The 26,533-nt window shown below is 38.9% G+C and overlaps 1 protein-coding gene and 1 long non-coding RNA gene across 2 annotated transcripts in view; one reads left to right on the top strand and one right to left on the bottom strand.

Moving 5' to 3' along the window:
- FCHSD2 (FCH and double SH3 domains 2) overlaps positions 1–26,533 on the top strand; it is a 366,482-nt gene that overhangs the window by 234,744 nt on the left and 105,205 nt on the right. The window contains exon 9 of the mRNA XM_069070809.1: positions 12,106–12,228. Coding sequence (XP_068926910.1) covers positions 12,106–12,228 — 123 coding nt within the window. The remainder of the gene's footprint in view (positions 1–12,105; positions 12,229–26,533) is intronic.
- LOC138148243 (uncharacterized) lies at positions 9,791–18,390 on the bottom strand. The gene is made up of 3 exons (XR_011164993.1): positions 18,317–18,390; positions 13,771–13,863; positions 9,791–11,284 (listed from the first exon to the last, which is right to left on the bottom strand). It is a non-coding gene; the product is annotated as an uncharacterized lncRNA (long non-coding RNA).

The following is a 26,533-nucleotide window of genomic DNA, read 5'->3' as shown; positions in this document are numbered from 1 at the left end:
TTGGAGCTGCTCACTTTGCAGGTAGAGAGAGGGCTCCTTTCTCCAGTAATTTCTTCCCTTCAAGGACAGTCAGCTCAATGACAGCAGCTTGATGGGCCAGTATAGCAACACAAACCCCAAAGTCCTAGCTCTCCCTAATTTTATGTCCTATTTGTAGGCAGCCTTTTCCTGTAAAGGAAGCTAGTGCCATTCTTAGGGGTGTGTTTGAGCAATGCTGTCTTCCTCCTTTCCATTTTAGCTGATATGTCTCCCCAGGAAGGAAAAAGTGAGACAGACGACTTTGCACAGCTCTTCCTCACTTAAATCCAGTTCACTTGCATTTCATGGCATCATCGTCCTCTGAGAATGAAGAACAGACACAACCTCTGTGAATAGTAGTAAGAGCTTCCCCACCAGAACTGACCAGTTAAGCAACACAGCTTTTTCTCTCTTCCCTTTTTTCCCCTTCCCTTTTTTTTCCCTTCCCTTCTTCTACCTCCCCTTTCCTCTGTCTATACCTGTATATACTCTGCCCAAAGGAATGTAAATTTTGATCTCTAAAACTTCACAAAATATCTTGGGGCTTAGATTTTTTCTTAAGGACCATGCCTTAAACCCAAATCACTCTTGTCCAAGCCCCATTTGGTCATTGTTTGGACCCTGATTGGTTCAGAGTGAATGTAAATAGTAGTTGTTTCTGTTTTGGCCAGAAACCCTGAGGATCTTCCCCTCCCAGATAGGTCTGTGTTTTGGGGGGTTTTCTTTTGTTTGTTTGTTTTTTGCTGTTGTTGTTGTTTGGGGTTGGGGGGGGGGTGTTGGATTTGGTAAAAGAGACCGTTCTTTGCCTCATTTCTTACCTAGCCTTATTCACTGAATGGGTATTGTTGCCTCAGTCAAATTGAAACCTGTTAAAGAACTTAGCTTAAAAAGTTTAAGGTCTCCCACTGCATTTTGGGCCATCTCTAGGAACCCTGACTTATATCTTGCCGCTGGCCCCAGATGACTCCAGAGGAGAAGGTGAGGCTGGTGACCTTGCACAGCCCTTTTTCACTTAAATCCAATTCACTTTCCTATCATCACATCACCTCACCAATGCCATGGTCCTCTTTGAAAAGGAAGGACTAGCAACAGTAGCAACCCTGCCTCCCCAATTGCCAAATCAAAGCAAATCAAGAACTGAAGATTCATTGATCTGTTTGTTGTTATTATAACTTTGTTATTTATCATCAGCTTCTTAGATGGAAGATAACATGTAACAGTCTGTTGGAATAACAGTCTGACCAACTGTAACTTATGTGAATGTTCTGGGTTTTTGTTGTTGTTGTTGTTTTTTAAGTTATGCCTTTATTTTAAGGGGTGGAAATGATGGTATGGATCCACTCAATACTGTGTCTTAACCTTCCTTCCTCCCTGAATGTCCTTGGCTCGTGTTCTTGTTGCTGATTTAAACACTGCTGAGCACAGCAGACACTTCTGCTGGTATTGACTTCAGTGTGTTTGTGTATGTTTTTAAAATAACAAGTCTAATCCCCTCTTTGAGAAGAATTATTCAGCAGGTTTTTAATTTTGAAGACCTGAATATCAGAGGCAAGTACAATGTGGCTGCTAAACTGAGTACAGTGTGGACTGTTGGCTATTTGTAAAGTGCCCCGAATTGTCCACTAGTGTTCTGGGTGTCCAGACAACAAAATGAGAACATTCACTTAGGAAATAGCAGATTTCCTTATCAAAACTGAGGAGGAACATGCTGTGAAAACAGATTTCAAATCCTCAGAAAACTACCCTCAGATTATGGGACTGTGGTGCCCTCCCAAAAGAAGCTAGCTTCAGCAGAATCCCCAGTATTATGCTTTGCTCCTTTTAGGCCAACCTCTACACTGTTTGCATCACACTCATGGCTTATTTGTGCCTTTCTGCTGTTCTTCCTGCCTGAAATGCTCTTGACCATCTCAGTCCTATTTCTTCTTTAAGGCCAACTGAAATTCTACCTCCTTCATGGAACCTTTGCCTCTTCTTCCAATCAGCATTCATTTTTTTCCTTTCTCACTACCTGAGTCACATATTTTCTGTTTCACATGGTACAATCTTACTATATTCAACTTAATGTTTTATTATATTATATTTTTTTGCCTTGTTTTCTATTTATGAGGATTTTGTTTTTGAATCTTGTTTCCTCCCCAAATTATAAATTCTTTTAGGGCATAGGCTATGTCTTCTACTTACACTTAGAATATTAGAACTGGAAGGGACCAACCTCTCAATTTTACAGATTAGGAAACTGAGGCACAGAGAAATAAAATGACTTGCCTTAGGTTATATAGCAATTAAGTAGCATAACTCCAAAAGTGAGGTCTTTTGATTTGAAGCTGATTCTAAGAACATGTAGTTGATGAAATATTTTTTTTAATTATGGGAAATGCAGCATCGTATAATGAAAAGAGTCTTGGATTGGGAGTGAAGTCTTGTGTTTAAGGTTCTGGCTCTGCCACTTGCTTGTGTGACTCTGACTGAGCCTCTTTCCTTCTTTGACAAGTTTTTGAAATTTAGCTAAAGGATTTACAATTCTGCCTGCCTGGGAGCTGACATCTCCAGTCCCTCTTAACTGTTACCCTGTTTCTCATTAGACTAGATCTACAGGGCTTTACAACTATAGCAAAGGGCCTGTGGCATAGCTAATGTTATATGACTGCAATTCATAAGGCACCTTAATCTCTTAAAATCCAGAGTTGTAGGGGAGTCACAGGTTTAGGGTTCAAAAGCATAAGTAGCTTACAGCACATTGTGGATTGATGTGAGAAGTATCATAAAAGATAGTTATGACTGGAAAAGGAGGTGAAATAGCAAGAATGAGGGATAAACAGGTTGACTGTATATAAAAATGCTGTACTTCTACCCATGAAGTAGCAGAATGACAAGAAGGCTTTTATTAATGAGTGGGTTCCCTACATAGGATTTATGGGGGAAAAAAAAACATGGAACAGGAACAGAGGAGATAACTGGATTCTGAGCTGTATTGGTAGAAGGGAGTGTACACATCATTGATTTCATATGTACTTCATTAGAAGGGCCAGGCTAGAACCATAAAGCCTTAGAACCTAAGAATTTGTATTGGCTAATGGACAAGAGAAGGATGAAAAAAGTGACTTGGAGACTAGAAACTGGAAAGCAGATTTGCTTAAAGTTTTCTTATGAAAGGCAAATAGGTTGCACCAGATATTGGAAATTGGGGGGGAGGGATGAAGGACCTCTTAAAAACCATATTGTAAAGCTGATTTTAAGCAAATTTGTGGAATCCTGATCTGAAATATACCTTTGCTTCTTCCATCTTGAGAGGACAGTAAAATTTTGTCACATAGACCCTCATTTATTCACCTCATGGATAATTATCTCATAGAACCTCTGCCTCTGTATGTTTGAGCCCTGCCATCTCTTTCCTCTGCTGTTGCCTCAGCATCTTCTTAGCCCCTGGATCCTTTGACAACCCATAGTTCTTAACCCAGGCCTCATCACAGCACAACATAATGAAGTGTTGCACTAGGGATTGGAACATTTAGGTTCAAATCCTAGCTCAGTAATCCAGAAGCTGTGTGAGCCTGGGCAAGTAAAGTATGGTATAAAGAACACTGAATTTGGTGTCAAAACACCAGGGTTTGAATCTTGAATTTGCTTCTTACTGATTGTGTGACCTTGAGCCAACTTACTTAGCCCTCTATACCTGTTTCCTCATCTGTAAAAAGAGAGCATTGGACTAGATACTATCTAAGGTTTAAAACCTTTGAGTTATCATATTGCCTCTAAGATGTAAAGTGAGGAGGAATGTTTGTACTGACCTTTTTGCCAAATTGTTATTGCTAAAACACAGATCTGCTACATCACCCTTCTATTAAAAAATCTTCAACAGCTTTTGCTAGGATTAAAATACAAACCCCTCAATCTGATATGTTAATTTAATCTCTTCATATACCTGGCTCCCACTTATCTTTCCTGGTCTAGTTTTTATTGAGATGTACTCTCTGTTCCAGGCAGGTTTTTCTTCACCCTATACACAGCATTCCTTCTCCTGCCTTCAGTCTTTGCATCATGGCTCTACATGCTTTTGCCTTCAATACCTTTCATTTCCTCCACCTTCTAGAATCCATAGCTTTCTTTCTTTAAAGCATGAGTCAGGAGCCTACTAGAAGAGTTCTTTCCTAATCCTCCCATTTATCACCACTCTCTCCATTGTGAAATTACTTTGTATACTTCTGTCTCTCTCCTCTACCCTGTTCCTCCTCATGTAGAACATAAGCTCCTTGAGGGCAGAGACTATTTTTGTCTTTGTATCCCCACCACCTTGCACATAAAATGCTTGTTAAATTAGGCAAACACAGGGCTTTTAAGATAGCTCTTTATAGTATTTCAAGATTCAAAATGAGCTGTTGCTATGGAATTCAGGGTCTGGAAACCACTATTAGTCCTATTCCAGATACATTGTATACCTGAAATACACTATAGATTTTTGTGAATTCCCTAAGTATGTGTCTATAATATCCAAAATTACAAATAAACGTAAAACATAAATCGGACATTTATTTAATCATTAGTATAGGCAGAGCACTGTACTGTTGCTTGAAGGGAAAAAAGTTTAGATAAGATACAACCACAGATAATAATGGAATGTAATAATATACAATTAATATATATTATATATAAATATATTTATGTTATCACAATACAGTGTATTGTTTATACAGTCAATATTATCATATCAGTATCAAAAAATGATATACAATAAATATATAGTGCTGTGTGAGATCCAAGGGAAGAAGTTATTACCATGTAGGGGATTAGAGGAAGGCTTCTTAGAAGAGGAAGCATTCATATTGTGCTTTAACAGATGGGAAAAACTTCAACAGGTGAAAAGGGATATAATATTTCCAGGCACAAAGAACACCATGAGCAGTGGCAGATTTGAAGTCAGATCTCCTAAGTCCAACTCCAGTACTTTTACATTTATTAACAGTGTTAGCAGAAATGTATATAAGGCTTGTGTGGTGAAGTAATAAGAAATTAGTAATAATAACTAACATTTAAGTAACATCTGCTATGTGCTGGGCACTGTGCTAAGTACGTTACAATTATTATCTTATTGCTGTTCAATCATTTCAATTGTGTCCAACTCTTTATGATACGATTTGGAGATTTCTTGGCAAGGATACTGGCGAGGATTGCCCAGGATTACACAGCTAATAGGTGGGGGCCTCTTTTGAAGTCAGGTCTTCCTGACTCCAGGCCCAGAAGTCTATCCACTGAGCCATGTACCTGCCTGATAGTTCCTTTTTTTTGTTCATACCAGTATGTTCAGAAAAACTTCATTTTCTTTATCGGTTAGGTCGAAGACTTTCTCTCATTTTTTTTTTTCCATAAAGAACGGATAAGAGGTACCCTTAGTTCCAATTTTAGCCGTGCCTCCACCCATCTAAGGAAGTTCCTAGTTGTCAACACCAACCATATTGTTACCCAAACTATAATAAAAACTTTCAGATTCATAATGCTAAAAAATTTCCCATATTTAAATACTTTGTTCACAAACAGTTTGCACAATAGACCATATTTAAATGGCCTAGGAGACAAATGCTAGGGGAATTCTAAACCTTAACTGAGGCTCCCATCATTGTTCTCAATACTAGAGCACCCTGTCCTTGGAAGTGGTAATAGAGGAGGCCTGACTCAATCTTGGCAGGACAGAGGACCCATGGCCTTTCCCTCACTTTGGGTACTTGGAAGTTTGCAATTCTGGAGACCTAAGTATGGACTGTAGCTGCTGCCAACTCAGGACAGTAATCTACCCACAAGAGGAAAACTCCAAAAAGCCCATTGTAACACAAGCTCTGCCTTCATCCAACTAGATTCCTTGATAACCTGTTGATTAGTGAGAAGAATACCAGAAAAGATGTAACTATTTGAAAGGCTGTTTTGTGGCGGAGGGATGAAACTGATTCTACTTGGCCCTGGAAATGAAGACTAGGATCAATAGGAGGAAATTACAGGGAGGGAGATTTTAACTCAATATAAAAATAAACTTCCTAACAATTCGTGTTATTCAAAAATGGAATGGCAGTTAGTTTCCCATGACTAAAGTTCTTCAAGCAGGATCTAGTGACAGCATGGGAAACATTATGGATTGGATCCAAGATTTGGACTGATGGACCTCCCCCAACCCCAAGAACCTTTTAACTCTGCATTTCAGGTGATCATTCAAGTCTTCTTTTTTTGATGGTTGTTTGTCCTTTGTTCTCCCAGAGGACCCTGACTGTAGGAAGATGATGCCATGATTTGCAAGTGAATTGTTAAGTGAGGAAGGACTTAGCAAGGTCACTAGTCTCACTTTTTTCTTCTTGAGCCATCTAGGTCTAGTGGCAAGATATAGATCAGGATGACTGGAGATGGCCCTGGATGCAGTGGAAACCTTGGCCCTTTCAGTTGATTAAGGCTAGTTAAGAAATGAGCCAAGGAATGGCCCCTTTTACCTAATTAAAAAAAAACAGTCTGGGAGAGGAAGACCCCCAGAGTTTCTGGAAGAAACCGAAACAATTACTATTTTACAGTCACTCTGAGTCATCAGACCTTAAGTAGTGCTTGGGATGGCTTCTATTGTTCCAATCAAAGAGAGCCAGAGTAAATTGGGTTTAAGGTATGGTCTTAAGTAAGAAATCTAGCCCATAAACCCCAAGATATCTTGCTAGGTTTCAGCCATCAAAATTTACATTCCTTTGGGCAGAGCACCTGCAGGTAAGGACTTGGTGCCCCATGTAGATGGAGGGAGGGGAAGAAGGAAGGAAGGTGGAAATAGCTAAGTTGCCCAAGTTGGGTCCTCGTTGGGCCAGCTTAGACTACTCACAGGTTGTTATTTATCTTTCATTCTTGAAGAATTCCTTGACCTGAGGAAGATGATACCATGACTTGCAAGTGAATTGGATTTAAGTGAGTTCAACGTCACCAACCTCACTTTCTTCTCCTGAGTCATCTGGGTCCAGTGGCCAGATATAGATCAGGATGACTGGAGATGCCCCAACCATGGCCACCCCACCACTACCCCACCACTCCCTGCTTTGGTAGAGATAGAAGCATAACTGACAGGTTTTTGGACAGGATCCTCATCCTGCCAGATAATGGATAATGACCTTGGGCCTCACCTGGTAAAAGAAGAAACAAACTAGATAGCTTTAGCTATTCCTCTGTTTTCTAAGTATATTTGCAAAACCCAAAGGCATTATGCATAAGGCTAGCTTGGCTGAGAGGCCAAAAAGGTAATAGGTAGGCCCCCTTAACTTATTGAGCACATTGACAGATATAATCTAAATGACTTTAGAAACATTGCAAAGAAGTTAACGGGAATAGTTTGGCTACAGATACAGAAACTTTTTCATAGAACAAGAGCTGTTGGAGGACAAAAGGAGGACAAGCTGCTTTCAAGATAATGGGTTCACTGTCACCAGTCAGCAAGCTTGTATTAAGCTTTTACTATGTGCCAGACATTGTGCTAAGTTCTGAGGATACAAAAAGAAGGCAGAAATAGGGTCCCTGCCCTCAGGGAGCTCACATTGTAATGGGGGAGCCAGGAAAAACCTTTTGGCCTCATAATTGAATGAGCCCAGTGTGGGAGACAGCTATTACAAATCATAATAATGATAATAACAGCAACAACAACTAACATTTGTATATACCACTAATCATTTTCCAGGCACTGTGCTAATCACTTCACAGTTATTTTTATTTGGTGTTGTCAGTAGATAGAGGGTAGAAGCAATAGCAGGTAGGGCTGTGTAGTTGGTAGGGAATCTTTTCTTTTTTTCTTGGCATTTGAAGTTGGGGGGGGGGGTTAAGTTTTTTTTCCTCCACTTAATAGTATTTTTTTTATGTAAAGATTGCTTTCAACATTCACTTTTATAAGATTTTGAATTCCATATTTTTTTTCTCCTTCCCTTTCCCCCCTCCCCAGAAGGCAAGCAATCTGTTATAGGCTATATATGTACAATCATATTAAACATGTTTCCACTTTAGAATAAAACTGGAAAACCCCTAGAAAGAAAAAAAGAGAGAAAATGCTTTATAGATCTATCTTCTTTTTGAAGAATAAGCCTCTATATCCACCAAACGTTATCCATACATTCCCAATTAGGCCATGCTAACATGAGCCAAAACTGCTGAGATCAAGCTGATGCAGAATTTTTCAAAACCAAATCTGGAAACATAATAGAACCTCTTTGCAAGGGTTGGCAGTAAGGGTCTGGACTGCCACCTGTGGGTCTATATATGTGCTTATGTTTCAGGGAGCAGAATTTTACCCTTGGAATATACAAATCCATGTATTAACAAGATAGGTTTGAGTAGGATTTTTATTATTTTCTCTATAGATGTAGGGGAAAAATAATAGGATTATGAAAAAGATAAACATGATACAGTGAAAGGAACCTGTGAATCAGGAGACCCTGAGTTCTAGTCTTAGCTTTGCCACTAACTTATTTTGTGATCTTGGGCAGATACCTTAGCATCTGTGTGACTCCATATTCAAAATTAAGCAGATTGAACTTAGTAGATAGGTTCTATTATAATAGTGTATAATACTGTAATACTAATAATACTTCCATAAAGTCTTATTCTCAGGCTTCATCATAGAGTGGAGGAAACACTGGGTTCTCAAAGGCTTTGCCAATGGAAGAAAAGCTTTAACAGATTCAACCATTCTGGAAAAACTTTTGGTGTAGTCCTGGGAAAAAGGAAATATCTTCTTTCAGATGGTCAGCTAAGCACGAAAAGAATCTTTTAACAGTAGACTGGCCACTTGATGATGAATTATTTCACTCTGGTAGTCCATGAAACACGAATCCAAAATGTCCCTTCCTAGCACTAGCACTTGAAAATAGCACTCTCTAGATCATTGTCCAGTGACTACTAGAAGAAACTATATTGACATAATTGCCAGAAATGAAACAAAGTGACAAATGAAAGTTTTAAATAAATAGGAAGATAATTCACAGATTCTTCTTAGAGAGACAAAGAAGTTAGAAGGATTGAACTTTATATGCAGAAGCAAGAAACATCATTTCATGAGGTGCTGGGTCACATGGTAGAATATGGGTCCCCATAAAAAATTAATGTCATCAGCATGACATCAGTGTATGACCAGAATTGGTCACATAGTGAAAGTACCAATGGATAGCCCACATTTTCCATTAGTAACTACAAAATATTAAGAGATATATATATAGGATTAGGGATAGAGATTGAACCTATGATGTCTTTAATGTAAAGAATTCCAAGATGACTTAAGCCCCTCTGCCAGGGAAGGGGGCAGCCCCTCTGCCTTGAGCCCTGAGAGGGTGAGCAGCTTACCTAGGCGTTACACAACTTAGCCAGGGTTACTCAGCCAGTGGTATCAGAGAACCCCAGCCATCCCCAAACAACGTGCACAGATGTAGTGGAGCTGTGTAAGGGCCCTGAAGAGTGACCAGCACTCAGCTAATCTGGGGTGACCCAGAGTGCTCAGTTGCTGATAATAAGAGCTATACATACCATTTGGAAATTGCTTGATATCAAATGACTAACATGTTGCCTCTCTACCTTCTTTGGTTTGTAAGAATGACTAAAATATGTCTGATAGGCTTAAATATAAATAAAAAGTGAAATTTGTTTCTTCTACAGTCATTTAATGAGTAACAACAAAGCCATTTCTTACAAGGAAAAGCAAAGCCTTAACTTATGGAAACTCTTACAAGGAAAGGCAAAAGATGACAATGCAACTTTTGGATTCGAATCTTTTATTTAAAATAAGTTCAAAATTGGAAGCATTCTTTAGAATGCTTTTGTACTGAATCTCATTGTTTCAAAGCTGGGAGGTCCCTTGAAGACAAACACAAAACAAAACCAGGAAGTTTCTGTCTGTGAATCACAAAACCAGGAAAGGAGAACAACTTTTCTATAAACTCTTTGGTCAGCCACTGTACACAGGAACCTACCCATATTTCAAGCAAGGGCTTTTAGCACAAACTTTGGCATTGGGTAATGGTTGGTGTTTGTCTGGCTCACATCAGCTCATTTCAATTCACCGAGTATCTATTAATGTCTGTAATGTTCTGGGCATAGTGCTAGGTTTGGGGTGTACAAAGGCATGATTGAGTCTCCTATTCAGGAGAAACAACAATGTATATATAGAAATGAAATATAAAATGTGCACAAAGTTTTTTCTGAAGAGAGGGCAAAGATCCACTGTGAAGGGTACTTTAATAATAGAACTGGTATTCTAGAAAGCTCAAATGGTAGATCCAAGTTAAGTATGATGGGGAGGGTATGGGCCTGCCATGGATGGGTAAGGGAGCAGGGGATAGAGCCATAGAGCAATGAATTGTCATACCCTTTGCAGTCTAAATGACAGATTGTTGTGATTTGCAGTACCTGAGCAAGAATTAGAAGCTAGGGGAGTATTTGCTGTGGCAGGACATATTTTGAGTCCCTAACCAAGGATCAGAGTGAAGGAGTCCTGGAGTCTGGCTAGTTCTGGAGGGGTAAGGCATGGTTGAGGGGCTCCCTTTTCAGTCCCCACATATGTCGTCTCTGTCCCAAAACTCACCCCAGTGTTGAGTAGATGTTGGCAGTTGACAAAGCATCTCTGGATTCAAACAACAGTTCCTAGACTAAGACTTAGCCTCTCTCACTGCAGTGGGAGAAACAGTTGGCAAGATTGCTCCATAGTCCAGGTCTTACCAGGACAGTGACATTTAACAGGCCTTTCATTTACTCACTCTCTGTCTCTACAGGTCCTAGACTTTTTTTTTTTTTTTAAAGCAATTGGGGTTAAGTAACTTGCTCAAGGTTACACGGCCAGGTGTTTCTGGGTGGGTGCTAAGTGTCTGAGCCTGGATTCGATCCCAAGTCATCCCAAGCCTGGGGCTGGTGCTCTTACTGTGCTACCTGGCTGACCCTAGGTCCTAGACTTTATTTTACTTTTCAGCATATATGTTGTATCATATACAAAGCAGGATGTGACATGTATTTTTTTGGTATTTTGAGAGTTCCCTTGACCTGAATCCTGGTGAGCTTCTAGCAGAGCACTTCCAAGGAACAAGCAAAACAATAACAACCAACATTGATGTGGTATAGTGGGTAGATCAGTATACTAGACATCCATCTCTGCATATCCTGGCAGTGTGGTACTTCATCCCACAGCAAGGCGACTCTTAAGTGGCTACGAAGGTGCCAACTGGCATTGGTGGGGACGTTGATTCTGTAGTTATATGGCTCTTTAGAATATCTAAAACTGGTAACTCTGCAAAAACAAAGATTTGTCATTACCTACCAAGAACATCTGCATAAAATCTGGGCCTTGTCCCAGGTAAGTTACATGTATTCTTATTGACAAGATCATTTACTTCACATAAAGAACATACCCCAAGGCAAAGCCTTTTATCTAAGCATGACATCAGCAGTTCACTATGGACACATTACATAACTGGATGAAATGTATATTTAATAATAGGTTATTGATTTAGGGTTCTGTTGTGCCATCTCATGGCTGTGTCCTAAAGAACCTAACGTTTTTGCTTAAAATATTTAAGTATGAAATTAAAATGTTATATCTGAAGGGTACCTTAAAGATTATCTAGTGTAATTTTTACTCTCCTTTTACTGAGGAAGAAATTTAGGCCCAGAGGGGAAAGAACACTGGACCTAGTCTGGTCTCCTGGTTATTAGATGTGGGATCCAAGGCAAGTCTCTTCATCTGTAAAACAGGAGCCTAGAATTCAGATAATCTTTAGGATCCCTTCTAGCACCCAATCATATGAATGTCTGGAAATTAGCTTCTGTATTTATAAAATAGGGATGATAATAATATTCATACTATGTATGAATATTACGGCATATTTTGAAGATGAAGTGACTTCATAAAAGTTCTACATAAATGTCAGTTGTTAACACATTATTATCATCAGTGACTTGTCCAGAGTCACATGGTGTGATGCAGTGCTGGGCCTCTTACCTCCTGGTGTCCAAAGCTGCCTGGTTCTTTATGGTGATACTGAAAGGTAGCATCCTTCAGAGTTTTTGTTGTGGTCACTTAGCTTTTGTTTTTTCTTCTCCCTCATATAGGCCCTTGACGGGAATGTATATGATCATCTGAAGGATTATTTAATAGCATTCAGCAGGACTGAGCTAGAGACATGCCAAGCTATACAGAATACATTCCAGTTTTTATTGGAAACCTCAAGCAGGGTAAGTGTGAACTCACCTTTCTTTAACACAGTAGCCCTTAAGCAGGTGACGTATGCTGTTGACGTGTATGCAGTATCTTACTTATTCTAAAAATGAGGTAAACCAACAGGAGCAAAGCCCCTCTTCTAAAGTCTGGGTGCACTGAGTTTAGGATAGTTCTCTCTGTGCTGTCAGATAAGGAGGAATTATAGAAGCCCAGAACTGGAAGAGACCTAAGAGGCCATCTAGGCCAACCTGTATCCCTCTATAATTAGTCAGTTAATGAAATGAACAGGCCCCCTGAGGCAGCCCATTTCACCTTCTGTAGGCTCTGATCATTAGAAGGTTTTCCTTTACATGGCATCTAAATCTCCCTCTCTGTAGCTTCTATCAGTTGCTTATAGTTTTCACATTTGGGTTCAGGCAAAACAAATCTAATCCCTTAGCTCTTCATATATTTGAAAACGATGATCACTTCCCACCTAAGTCTTCTGCCTCAGGTTGAATGAACCCTTTCAACATTAAACTGAGGGTCCTAGCCAAGCTGAGACCAGAGTTCACATTTCCAGTATTGGCATAGCTTGGGCACCTGGAACTAGGGAAGCTTACCTCCAGCAGGGGTCAAGTGTTGTCTCTGTCACTAGATGCTGGGGCCCATATCAGAAAAGATGGGTTAGTGGCAGAGCTAGGGCAAGCCCTGGACAAGAAGCTGCAACCCTTGACTTTTGGAAGGGAGACCAGGAGGGCCCCCTCCCCCCATGTGCACAGGGAGAGAATCTACTTCTTTGAGGACATCCTTGTATCTTTTATGTTATCTTTACCCAGGATAACAAAATTTGACATTAAATTCACTATCTTTGCAGTGAATTAAGAGTAGGTCTTTATGTGCCTGTAGCCTTACCCTGCTCTCCTTCAAAATGTCATGGTAAAAAGTCTTTTAGAAATTTGTCTATTAGTGAAAAGTCTTCTTTTCTCTACAATATATTTCTTTTCCTTGAGAGGTTTGAATATTCAGCTACTACCTTCTGAAGGAAACTGAAAGGTCTTAACAGTGCTTTTCCTCTTGCCCCTTGTCCATTCTAATATATGATACTTTAATACTTTACTAATACTTTAGTGATCTCTTCATCACTGAATACCCCTCCCACCAGTGGGGATTTAAACCCTCCTATTACTCAATAGATAGTTTTATGATTTTTCTCCGGCAAAAACAAAAAAAGGAGGGTGGGGGTTGGTTCTTTAGGCCAGTGATCTCCAAAACAAGTAGCCCTGGAATAATCTGAGGCTGGGCCATGACTTTACTCCCAAGGGATGGATGATCATTCAGTGGGAGGGTTGGAAAATCTGTTACATCCCAACCTTCCTCCCCAAAAGCCAGTTATAGGATTATCTCCAAGATACAGATGCCAACCCCTTAAACATTCAACTACTCTGCCCCCTCCTACCACTACCTCCTACCACTAGCCTTTTTTGACTACAGATAGTATGGACCCCTCTGGTCAGTTTTGTGTCCCAGATACCAATATCTATGGCAAGCAATATTCCCATACCCTTCCCCATCACCTCATGACTGTAGTAGGCACTTCTCATTCTGTAGACTGTGCACTCCAGAGTACAGTCATGCCTTGGAGATACTGCAGCTTCAATTCCAGACCACTGCAATAAAATAAATATCACAATAAAGTGAGTCACATGAATTTTTTGGTTTCTCAGTGCATATAAAAGTTATGTTTTCACTATACTGTGACCTATTAAGTGTGCAATAGTATTGTGTCTAAGAAAACAATATACATACCTTAATTTAAAAATACCCTATTGCTAAAAAAATACCAGCCATTTTCTTAGCCTTTAGTGAGGAAAGGGAGAGAGGTGGGGGAAATGACTGGTCAGTGGAGAATCAGAACACACACAACATTTATTAATTAAGTTCACCATCTTATGTGGGTGAAGTTTCTGGCATCCTGAAACAATTATAGTAGTAACTTCAAAGGTCACTGATCACAGATCACCATAAGAGATATAACAATTATTTAAAAATTTGAAGTATTTCAATAATTACCAAATGTGATAGAGAGACATAATGTGAGCACATGCTGCTGGAAAAATTGTGTCAGTAAATTTGTTTGACACAGGGTTGCCACAAACCTTCAAGTTGTATAAAAAAAAAGTGATATTGAGAAATGCAATAAAGCAAAGTGCAAGAAAAGAAATTATGTCTACAGTGGTCTGCGTGCACACGTATACGCATACGCACACACACCCTATTATTTTCCAGTAGAAAACAGTAACAGGATGAGTAAATAGGGATGAATTGTAACTACATTATTTTTTCCCTTCATCCAAACTTAACTATATTTATTAAGTACACCACCACTCTTTTGGTCACACAGATTTGCAACCTTTGCTTTATCCTTGACTGCTCTCTTTCCTATCCTTCACATATCTAATCAGTTGCCAAATCTTGTTCCTTTTACCTCCACAAGTCTCTCATATCTGTTCTCTTCTCCCTGCTTTCACTGCCACCAACCCAGGTCTGTCCCTCATCACCTCTAACCTAGACTATCCACTTCTCAATAAACTTCTGCATAGCTGCTGAAGTGATTTTCCTAAAGGAGAGCTCATTCCTTTTTTTTTTTTTTTTTTTTGCTTTTTGGAGGGGAAAAGGCAGGGCAATTGGGATTAAGTGACTTGCCCAGGGTCACACGGCTAGTAAGTGTTAAGTGTCTGAGATCAGATTTGAGCTCAGGTCCTCCTAACTCCAGGGCTGGTGCTCTATTCACTGCGCCACCTAGCTGCCTCAAACTCCCTCCTTTTCTTGTCAATTCCATTGGCCCCTTAGAGGACTCTGAGCTCAATTTTTTTTTCATTTTTACTTCATCCTTTTAAAATTTCCATTTTTGTTAAGTTTTATAACAAACACAATTATTAGTACAGTGGTACATTATGCGGTTTTAAATAATTTAATAATGCACTTATGGGAGGAGAGCATACTCAAAAAAAGTTTACTGATAGGGCACATGTTCAAAAATATTTGGAGACCACTGCTCTAGCAGAAAGTCCAGTGCTTGGTTTATAGTCACAACACAGAGTAGAAAGGTCACTGGATTTGAAGAGGCAGACCTGGGCTTATAACTCCTTTCTGACAATAAACTAGTTGTCAGCCAGAGAAAAGAGGAAGAACAAATAAGATATGGACAGGAAACAGACCCTCAAACATTTTTTTCCTTTGTATACCTCAAAGTTCATGCCCAGCATCCAAAGTCACATTCCATGTAACCAGTTCATAGGACTCTGATTCATGGTATCTAGGACCAGCTTCCTACCTTCCCCTAAAGGAACCTTTACTCCATGACGCATCTGTTTATCAATTTACTCCATAAAGCCAAGTGGTTTTAGACCTATTTTTCATAGAAAGTCATCTCTTCAACACAAAGGTCCTGTCCAAAGTGCCTTCATTTCTTTCAGCTCATTCTGAAAGAGTCTGTCCCTCAAAATAATCTTGACCAGGCATCTACTAATTTGCTGTTTCCAGGAGACATCTAGCACTCAGATTGCAAAAACGTTTCCTGTATTTGAATCGCAGCCAGACAAATTCTGAGATTGGAAAACAAATAGTTTGTCCCCTCTCCAGGCTTCTGCTTCAGGGCACCTGTAATTAGACCATTAAACCCAATTCCCAGGTGCTCCAGCTATATAGGCTCTCAAATTCAGGGGCATCTAGGAACTCTGTGGATCTAACATTGAGCAAAGAACCACAAACGATGCTAATGGTGGTGACAATCATTAATTTGTACTTAGGCCTCATTATCAGTAAGACAAAGACATGCTCCTGGCAGGCCTGATTAGGTGGGGAATTACCATGAACTCCTAATACTTGATATCACCTATTTGTACTGTATATCATCTACATATTTCTTTTAGTCTGAGAGATATTTTGGTTAGTGCTACCCAATCCCAAATCCCATAAAAGACACCAGAAATCATCATTAGCTCCTTTTTCTGTACCCAAAATTGTCTGTTTTGTGTTGAAGTAAAGAAGTTTTAGGCTCCTGGTACACATGCTCCTACTCCTATTTACAAAGAAGGGTGCATTTCAACAGTTGGTTTCCACATATAACTTTGTTATAGCCATGATTCCCCATCCATCTTGAGTTCCCCACAGATGTGGGGAGTTCAGCAAGGTGTTAAATGCTACCAAATCTGGATGTTGTCCCTGATCCCAACTCTACTCTCTGAATGGATAATAAAACTTTCCTTTATAGGATTTTGTGGAGATAAATTTGTGGGAAGAGTTCATCCAAATTCCAGCCACTCCAGTGAGGGTTCTGATGTTTTCTTGGAAATAATAGTGAATTCTACTTTTGTCCTTAATGTTCAGAAATAGTATCCTTTCCTCTTAATCTTGGACCAGCTAATTTGGACAATGATGTTTACCACCATCTCATCTGCCTATCATAAGCCAACAAATGGAAGACCACATTTCAAACATAATATGACCAGTTAGAGTCCTCTACTCTAATGCCACTTAAGCTGGATGATGATGCACTTTTCCTTCAGAAGGCCTTAATCTTTTTAGAGATGCCCTAGACCCTTCCTTCAGGGCTTACCTATGCCATGTACATAATAAGTACATTCTAGCTGTCTTCCTTATACAAATAACAGTGTAACATGTTCGGAAGAGCTACTTACCAACAACAATGACAGCTGGTACAAAGGGAAGAAATGGAAAAACTCTTCTAGCCACGTGTTATCAGTGAAAGGTTCTGTTCTGATTCTCTTTTGGAAAGCAGGGCAGTGTGTAATACACTGTAGAAAAGTTTTCCTATTTATTAGTTAAATTAAAATTTTAGTTTGGGCCTTTAAACAATAAGTTTCAGAGGAAACATGATAAAGTAAATGGAAATTGTGCTTATTTATTAAGGAGAGGGATTGGTTTTGGGAGACAGTATGGCATAGTGGACTTAGAGTTAAGAAGACCAGTTTTTGAATCCAGTCTCAGGAATTAGCTTAGGCTCTAGCAAGTCAGCCTCAGTTTCCTCATCTGCAAATTTGGGATACCTACTTTACAAGATTGCTGTGAGGATCAATGAGCAAATAAATGAAAAAGGCATTATTAAGTGCTAACTGTGTTTAGTTGTGTGTGTGGGTGTGGGTGTGTAATGGATAAATGTTAGCTGATATTTATATTTCTACATCTCTGATGGTAGGCCTCAGTTTTTTCATCTATAAAGTGACAATTTGGGATTAGGTAAAGGCCACTGTGAGGTCTCATTTTTACACTCTCCACAATTTTGGGGGCAGTGCATCTTCATAGGAATAGCCATGAATTGGGAGTCCAAAGTCTTGAATTTTGATTTCTATGTCTTTTAGCTTTGGGACTATCAACAAGTCACTTAACCTTTCAAACCTTAGTGTCTTACTCTATAAAATGGGGATAATAATTTCTGCAATGCCTGTCTCACAGGACTGTTAGAAGAAATGCAGTTTGTGAATTGTAAAGTATATAAATATCTAATCCAAATCGATAAGCATATAACTAATACCTACTATATATAAGGCATTGGGCTGGGTGCTAAGGATACAAAAACAAAATGAAAAAAACAGCCTCTACCCCAAAGGAGCTTACATTATACTGACATTATTATCAGTAAATTAACTGTGCCCATATTTAGATAATGTCAGAAAGAAAAAATTGAATACAAAAGCCTTCCTCGGTGGATGAAGAATTCGTATTTCTTTTATCACAGCTACTAGAAACATAGTTCTTCCAATCCTATGCTAATGTTCTTGCTGTTTCTTTGTACAAAGGGCTTGTTACATAAAATTTTTGTTACCTCCCTGTAGTGCCAGTGCAATATTTACAGTGCCCACAATCACAATAAATATACTGACTGTGACTGTAAATATTCCCGTGTGGTATTCGATCACAAAATATAACAAACTCTCCATATAGAGGACAGAAGCAAAGCATTTATTTAGATACCAGAAAACCAATCCCAACACCAGGAAACCGAATCCATCAAAGCAACATAGAAGTTAATGCACCACAATATAGCAAAGAGTCATGCCTTTCCACAAACCAATATAAGATCAATATTTACTCACAAACCTCTCTATCTCCTTGCCTGAGCATCCTCTCTCTCTCAGTCTCTGACTCTGGCTCTGATTCCCAGCTTCCTGTGGGCTCTGCTCTACCCTTCAGCAAACTCCTCCCACCACAGGCTCCATGTGACTACATTCAGCCTATTAGGGGGCAGAATTTGTTTTCAAATCAGGGAAGGTCTTCATATTCCTCTAGACTTATTAAGAGGCAGGGAAGATATTCAAATTCTCATTACCATTACATCCCCCACTAATTTCTTTCTTGGATGTCTCCTTGTGAAATGGTGATAACCCTCAGTCATCCACCCATCCACTCTCAGGACATACCAGATAGGAAAAATGTCAAAAGCAGACCTGGCTGAAGCCCAGCCTTTCTAAAAGAGGCTTATTACCACAGGGTTGGTGACTATAAAATAGACTCTTTTGGCCACAGCAACTCATGAAACCAGTTAGTAAGTTTAGCATGGTAGGTGTTGGTGAAGGAAGCATTCTTAACAAGGATATCCCATATCTTTTGAATTAAGAAGCAGTATCCAGTTGAATGCAGGTTAATAATCTGTTTATTATATGTATATAAAGAGAGAGAGAGAGAGAGAGAGAGAGAGAATGATGAATTGGAAACTAAAACTTGATTTTTAGGTCCTAAACAGGAAAATGTCCTTTCCTTATATGTAAAATTCATTTGTTCAGAAATAATTTTTCAGCACCTATTGTGTGCAAAGCACTGTGTTAGCCAAGAGGAATGATGCAAAGTTTAAATAAGATATTGACCCTTCCCTCACTGAGCTCACAGTCTTAGGAGGATAATACATAAACATATTTAATATACAGTATTATGTGGTAAGTATATTAGATAATAGCAAAGCATACTGATGGGACATGGAATTCATAAGCTGAGGACAAAGAGTTATCCAGTTTCATTAGATAATAGAGTATATTAAAGGTATGATATCAAAGAATACTCACAAAGGTAGGATGGCACTACTTCTTAAAGGCCTTGTTTGAACATTACCCAGTAGGCAATAGAAAGCCACTAAAGAGTTTTGAACAGAAGAGTGACATGACAATATCTATGCTTGTTGTTGTTCAATCATTTTCAGTCATGTCTGACTCTTTGTGACCCCATTTGACTTTTTTTGGCAGAGATACTAGAGTGGTTTGCCATTTCCTTCTCTAGCTCATTTTATGGATCAGGAAACTGAGGCAAACAGGATTAAGTGATTTGCCCAGGGTCAGACAGATGGTAAGTGTCTGAGGCCAGATTTGAAGGTGAGTCTTCCTGACTTTAGACTTTAGACCCACCTCTCTGCCTACTATGCCACCCAGCTGCACTATATCTATATATAAGAGAATATTATGATATCATTATGAAGGATAGATTAAAGGGAAAAGAATAGAGTTGGGAGGACCCTTTGCCAGACTTTTGCAAAAGTCTAGGCAGGGAAGTAAAATGGATAATTTTTATTACAGGAAATTTAAAACATTTTGCACAAACAAAACCAGTGCAGCCAAAATTAGAAGAAAAGAGGGAAATGGAGGTAGGGTTTTACAGTAAATTTCTCTAATAAAAGTCTCATTTCTCAAATATAGAGGGAAATGAGCCAAATTTATAAAAATAAATGCCATTCCTCCATTGATAATCGAAGTATATGAACAAGCAGTTTTCAGAAGAAACCAAAACTATCAATTGTTATATTAAAAAATGCTCTAAATCACTATTGATTAGAGAAATGAAAATTAAAACGACTCAGAGGTACTACCTCACACCTATCAGCCTGGCTGTCATGACAGAAAAGGAAAATGACAAATGCTGAAAGTTATAACGGTAATGAGAATTTGAAGATCTTCTCTGCCCCTTAATAGGCCTAGGGGGAATTTGATGACCTTCCCTGCTTTGAAAGTAAACTCTGCCCCCTAATAGGCTGAATGTAATCACATGGAGCCTGTTAATGAGAGGAGTTTGCTGAAGGGTAGAGCAGAGCCCACAGGAAGCTGAGAGTCAGAGCTAGACTAGATGGCTAGGGGAGATGGCACTTAGGCAAGGAGTCAGATAGGCTTGTCAGTAAATATTGATCTTATATTGGTTTATGGGAAGGATAAAGGATGTTGTGGTTATCCAGTGTTGTTATAGCTTGTTAACTTCTTTACTACTATGATGGAATTGGCTTCCTGGTTTTAGGATTTGGTTTTTCGTTGTCTAAATAAATGTTTTGCTTCTGTGCTATATAGAGAGAATTTGTTATATTTTGCGATCGAGTGCCATGTGGCAATATTTATAGTCATGGTCTTTATCGTGATCATGGGCACTGTAAATATCATATTGGCACTACAGAAGGGATGTGCAAAAATTGAGACACTAATGCACTATTGGTGGAGTTGTGAACTGTTCTAACCATTTTGGAGAAAACTTGGAACGATGCCCAAAGGGCTATAAAACTGCATACCCTTTGACCCAGCAATAACACTACTACGTCTGTATCCCAAGGAGATCAAAGAAAAGAAAAAAGACCTGTATGTACAAAAATATTTATAGTAACTATTTTTGCACTGGCAAAGAATTGGAAACTGTGAAGGGATACCCATCGATTGGGAAATGGCTAAACAAGTTGTGATATATGATTGTGATGGAAAACTGTTGTGCTGTGAGAAATGACAAGGAGAATGGTTTCAGGAAAACCCTGAGAAGATGTTTATAAACTGATGCAAAGTAAAGTGAGTCAAAGTGGGAGAATGATGTGCACAGTAATAGCAATATTATAACAATGATCAACTGTGAAAGACTTAGCTATTCTAATCAATACAATGATTCAAGACAGTTCCAAGGGACTCACAATGAAAAATGCTGTCTACATCCAGAGAGAGAACTGATGAGTTCTGAGGACAGATTGAAGCGAGCTTTTTTCATTTTCTTGCTTTTTTTTTTTGGTAACATAGCTAATATGGAAATATGTTTCGCATGATGATATTTATAATTGATATCATACTTCTTGCCTTCTCAGTGGGCAGGGGAGGAGCTTGGGGTAGGGAGAAAATTTGAAACTCAGTTTTTTAAAATGAATGTTAAGGTAAAAAAAGTGCATACACATATTGTAAGTCTAGGTAGATTGTAATGAAGGCATTTACTGAAGGACTGGCAGTTGGAAAAGAAAGTATCATATAGGATAAATGTTATTTAGACACCAGAAAACCAAATCCTAACATTTGGTAACTGACTAGATAGGAGACATAAAGGAAACTGGAGAGTTGGGTGCAGAATTCCAAACATGAGTTATGGGGGGGTTTTGCAAACATAAGTCATGAAGTCAGGAAAAGCAGGTTTGGAAGGGAGATGACGGGCTCAGAATTGGACATGTTGAATTTGTTGTGCTTGTAGAACTTCCATGTGGAGAGATCCTCCATGAATTGGGAACCTGCAGCCTTGAGGCCACATGTGGCCTTCTTTCTAGGTCCTTGAGTGTAGCCTTTTGACTGAATCCAAGTTTTACAGAACAAGAAGAGGATTTGTTCTGTGAAGTTTGGATTCAATCAAAGGGCTGCCCTTGAGGACGTAGAGAGCCACATATGGCCTCAAGGCCACAGGTTCTCTGCCCCTGTGTGACATTTAATAAAATAGGCCTAAAGTACAGAAGAGAAGTCAATATTGGGAAGACATATTTGGGGATCACTTATATAGACGTAGTCATTAAAACTGTGAAAATGAAAGATTGTCTGGGAAAGAGTATACAAAGAGAAAAGGGAAGGGCTGGAGATAGACTGTGGCTGTCATCTATATTAAAGCATGAGGAAAATGATATACAGGAATGGTTAAAGAAGTAAAAGGAAAGAAATCCAGGACAGTATGGTATTTTTAAAGACAGAAGAGAAGAAAATCTTCCAAAAGAGAAGGGAGTGTATAGGTCATCAATGTCAAGAGCCGCAGAAAGTTCAAGATGTGTGGGGACAAAAAAGGCCATTAGATTTCGGTTAATATTGCTTATCTTCTTTACAGGAATATTGTTTGTGTCAATTAACATGAGCTAGTTATTATACAATCTCTCTGTAAACATTTGGATATTATCCTTAAAACCCAGCTCTAAAGAGGAGGGAAAAAATCTAGGTCCTGGTGCCTTGTGTTGAGTTGTAGCAATTAACAAATTGGAGTTGTCTTTTCACCTTAATATTTTATGAAATGCTTTGTGTTCTTAACAAAAACAAATGTTATTTTTGAACTTATTCCCCACTATAGTCCTCTGCATTGTCACCATGGCACAGATGATTGGGTGTATAGGAGCTTTCCATAGGCTTCTCTACCTGGGATGTTGTATGAAAAGCATATGCTACAAAAGGTCAGGTGCTGTATGGATACAACTTCCTGTTCACATGAATTATGAAAGGCAAGCCAGGAGGGGGCAATTGGCAAGGTGCTTTCTGTTTGTTTGTTTTTTTTAGAGATTTTTCATTTTAGGGGTACACCTAGTATTTGGAACAATATAATATTTACATTTTGTAGAAAATATCAATGTTCTCCTCACAACTTGATAGGTTGAGAATAATCAGGTAATTAAATTATTTTGTCTATTTAGATTTCTTTTCTTCAAGTTAACCAAAATTATCAGTTATCTTGTGAGCCTGTCAGGGATTGTAGCTTCTTGATACACAATATGAAACTTGTGCAGTTGGTTCTAAGACACAATGTGGGGCAGCTAGGTGGCACAGTGAATAGAGCACCGGCCCTGGAGTCAGGAGGACCTGAGTTCAAATGTGACCTCAGACACTTAACACAAAAGCTAGCTGTGTGACCTTGGGCAAGTCTCTTAACCCCAATTGCCCCCCCAAAAAAATTTTTTAAAGCAAAAAGAAAAGCTACGATGTATTATTTTAACTGTATGTAGTATATTTTCTTTTCTCTATGATGGGAGTATTGTGTATTTAGATTAATTCAAATACCTTTTCCTTCTGGATATTCTCTTTTCTCTGGTTCTTGTTTTGGGGGAGCAGAGAGTGGGGGGCTGTTCTGTGGGGTGGGGTTTTTTTTAAGATTCTCTTGGTTATCTTCTTGCCTGTGTCTCCTCAGTCTCCTTTGCCAGTTCTTCATCCTTGTCATATCTACTGACTATAGGTGTACCCCAAGATTCTGTGCTCACTTCTCTTTTCTTTCTATACTCTCTCACTTGATAATCTCATCATTACCCATGTTATTATCTCTGCAGATTATTCCCAGATCTATATATCCAGCCCTGGTTTCTCTCCTAAACTTCCTCCTGAAAATCCCTGAATGTTCTGTAGATATTTCAAACTAACACTTACTTATCAGAACTTAGTATCTTTCCCTGCAACCCATCCCTCTTCCAGACTTCCTGTTAACTGTCCCAGGCAGGATCATCCTTTCTAATTATCCGGATATACTTCCTCAGAATCGTCTTTCACTCCTCATTCTTACCTCACAAATCCAGCTGGCTACCAAATCTTGTCATTTCTTTCCCCCAACATTTCTTATAAACATCCTTTTCTCTCCACTCACACAACCCAACCCTAATTTAGACCCTAATCACCTTTTACCTAGACTATCAAAATAACCTAAATGGTCTCCCTGCTCAAATCTTATCCTCCTCACAGCTGCCAAAATGATTTTCTTAGAATGGGTTTGGTTGACAGACAAGAAAGCTGAAGTTGGAGTAGGGAAGTCATCATACAACTAGAAAATGGGGCAGCTGGCACTTCAATGCAAGTAAATTAATATTTATTTGTCTACTTTGTGGCACAAGGATAAAGTCTGGGAATTCAAAGGAAAAAATTAAATAAACCTTATTCTCAAAATACATTCTTTTTGTGGTATACGCCATGTTTCCTTCCAGCTCATCGATCTTAGATATAGAGACAAATAAGTAGAAAGTCATTTCAAGAAGGAGAGATCACTGACCACATTAGGGATCAGGAAAACTCCACATGGGGAGGAGTGAAAGAACTGAGTCTTCCACGAAGGAAGATGAAGATTCCAAAAGGTAGAGATGAGAGAGTATATTCCAGGTAAGGACGACAGCCTGTGACAAAGCATGGAGACAGGAGGTGGCATGTTGGGTTGAAAAAATAAGCTAATACCTCAGTTTGACCAGAATGTAGAATGCATGAAGGAAGTATAGAAAGTTCAATGAGGCCATATTGTGGAGAGGTATCAGTGCCAAGCTCAGAAGTTTGTATTTAAACCCAAAAGCAGTAGGGAGTCACTGAAGTTTTTGAGTAGGAGAATGACATGGTCCAACCTAGATCTCAAAAACAGTATAAAAGATGATTTTCAAACCAGCAAACATATGTTAAGCACTAGGAATACAAAGACAAAAGCAAAACCATCTTTGGCCTCAAGGAAATTACATCCTAATGAGGAAGACAACATAATGTGTGTGTGTTCATACATAGATGCAAAACACAAACACGGTTATATAGAAAACACACATAAAGTAGATATGAAGTTACCTTGTAGGCAAGAGTAAGCTACTTCTCTCTAGCAGCACTTAGTTTTCAGAAACAGTTCTAGGCATCTCCTGCCATTTGGAAGAACTTGAATAACGTCCATCCTCCCTAGAAAACACCCTTTAGTTATCTTAAAATTTAAACCCAGCGCATAATTGGTAAAGCGCCTCTCATTTCTGGAAGTTTATTTTAGGTAACCCCAGCAAGAATTGGACCTCCAGACATCTAGTGCTGGCCGGAATTCTCTCCTTAGTGTAAAAGGCATTGTCACATGCTGTGGTCTATCCACTTTGCCTAGACCTTTTCTATGCACTTGTATCAGTCTGCCTTGGACCAAAGCCACTTATCCTCTGCTCCTCATTCTAAAAACTTCTTGAGTGCAGAAACTCTCCCTTTTCATCTTTGCATTCCTTCTGGACAACACCTCAAAATATTTAATAAATTTTTGTAAAAATCAGATTTTATGTGTTGTCCAACATAAATCAATCCTCTTCCTTCACTTCAAATGAGCACCACAGTCAATGTATTCAAATGGCAGTGTGCTCACCAGTGACAAATCTTTCTTTTCACTTTTTCAAATGGTAACTGGGAAAAATGATTCCATTCTAGGTTGTTTCGTCTTTTGTATCAGAGAATCTTAGTCTTATGACACTTCATTTTTAATCCTTGCTTTGAGAAAGTTCAACAACAACAAAAAAATCAGTACAGCCAGTCTTATAGGTATTACCAGGAATTGCATTCATGCCTTCCCCCCTTTACATTCATCTAGCTTTCTGGTGCAAAGCTGATTGACACAGGTAGGCCTTTTTTTTTTTTGGCATTGGTAGCATAAGACCTTGGTAGAAAATGTGTCTGCTTCTAAATATAAAAGCATTCTGTTGGCATCTGTCTTTGTTAGTACAAGACCTTTGACATTAGGAAGGGCAATCTTCTCCCATCAGGGCTTCTTTAAGTGGTGGCTAGCTGTCCCTTATAAGGCACATTAGGAATTTTTCATATTTGGTCAATTTAGTATATAATTCTACAAAGAAAACCTTTTTGTAAAATAGCCTCATCCACTTGAGTGAAGGTTAAAGTAGGACTAAGATATGACAGCCAAACAGATCTTAGATTTCAGTAATCAACATCATTTTAAACCAGTGATTTCAGCTATCTCCATGGCATAACCATGGAATAGCAGAATGTTAACATTAGAAAGAATCTTAGGACAAATGGTGTTAAGAGTTAGAGCATTGGGGCAGCTAGGTGGCACAGTGAATAGAGCAACGGCCCTGGAGTCAGGAGGACCTGAGTTCAAATCCAGCCTCAGATGTTTAACACTTACTAGCTGTGTGACTTTGGGCAAATCACTTAACCCCAATTTCCCCTCCAAAAAAAAAAGTTAGAGCATAAAAAATCAGAAATATGAAGAATGCTAGGTATCTCAATCAGTCCTCTCATTTTACATTTGAGGAAATTTAGATTTAGAGAGAGGATTTGCCCAGTGAGTCAGTGAGAACTTCAAGTCTTCTTACAAACCTGGCACTCTTTCCATGATACCATGTATCTTACTAAAACATAGTTTGATATTTTGTTTCTTTTCCTTACTCCTATAATCTATCTGCTGAAAATGCCAATGAGAAGAAAAATAACCTAAAAACAAGCATAAGAAAAAAAGAAATAATCCTTGTAAAATTTGATAATTAGCTTCTTTTCATTCCCTGCAGGTCTCTCTCTCTCTCTCTCTCTCTCTCTCTCTCTCTCTCTCTCTCTCTCTCTCTCTCTCTCTCTCTCTCTC

This window comes from Petaurus breviceps, unplaced genomic scaffold (assembly GCF_028583685.1).
Source record: "Petaurus breviceps papuanus isolate PSGF00001 unplaced genomic scaffold, PetGlider_PUasm1.0 90823, whole genome shotgun sequence".
Taxonomy (NCBI): Eukaryota; Metazoa; Chordata; class Mammalia; order Diprotodontia; family Petauridae; genus Petaurus; species Petaurus breviceps.
This window is presented reverse-complemented; position numbering and strand designations above follow the sequence as displayed.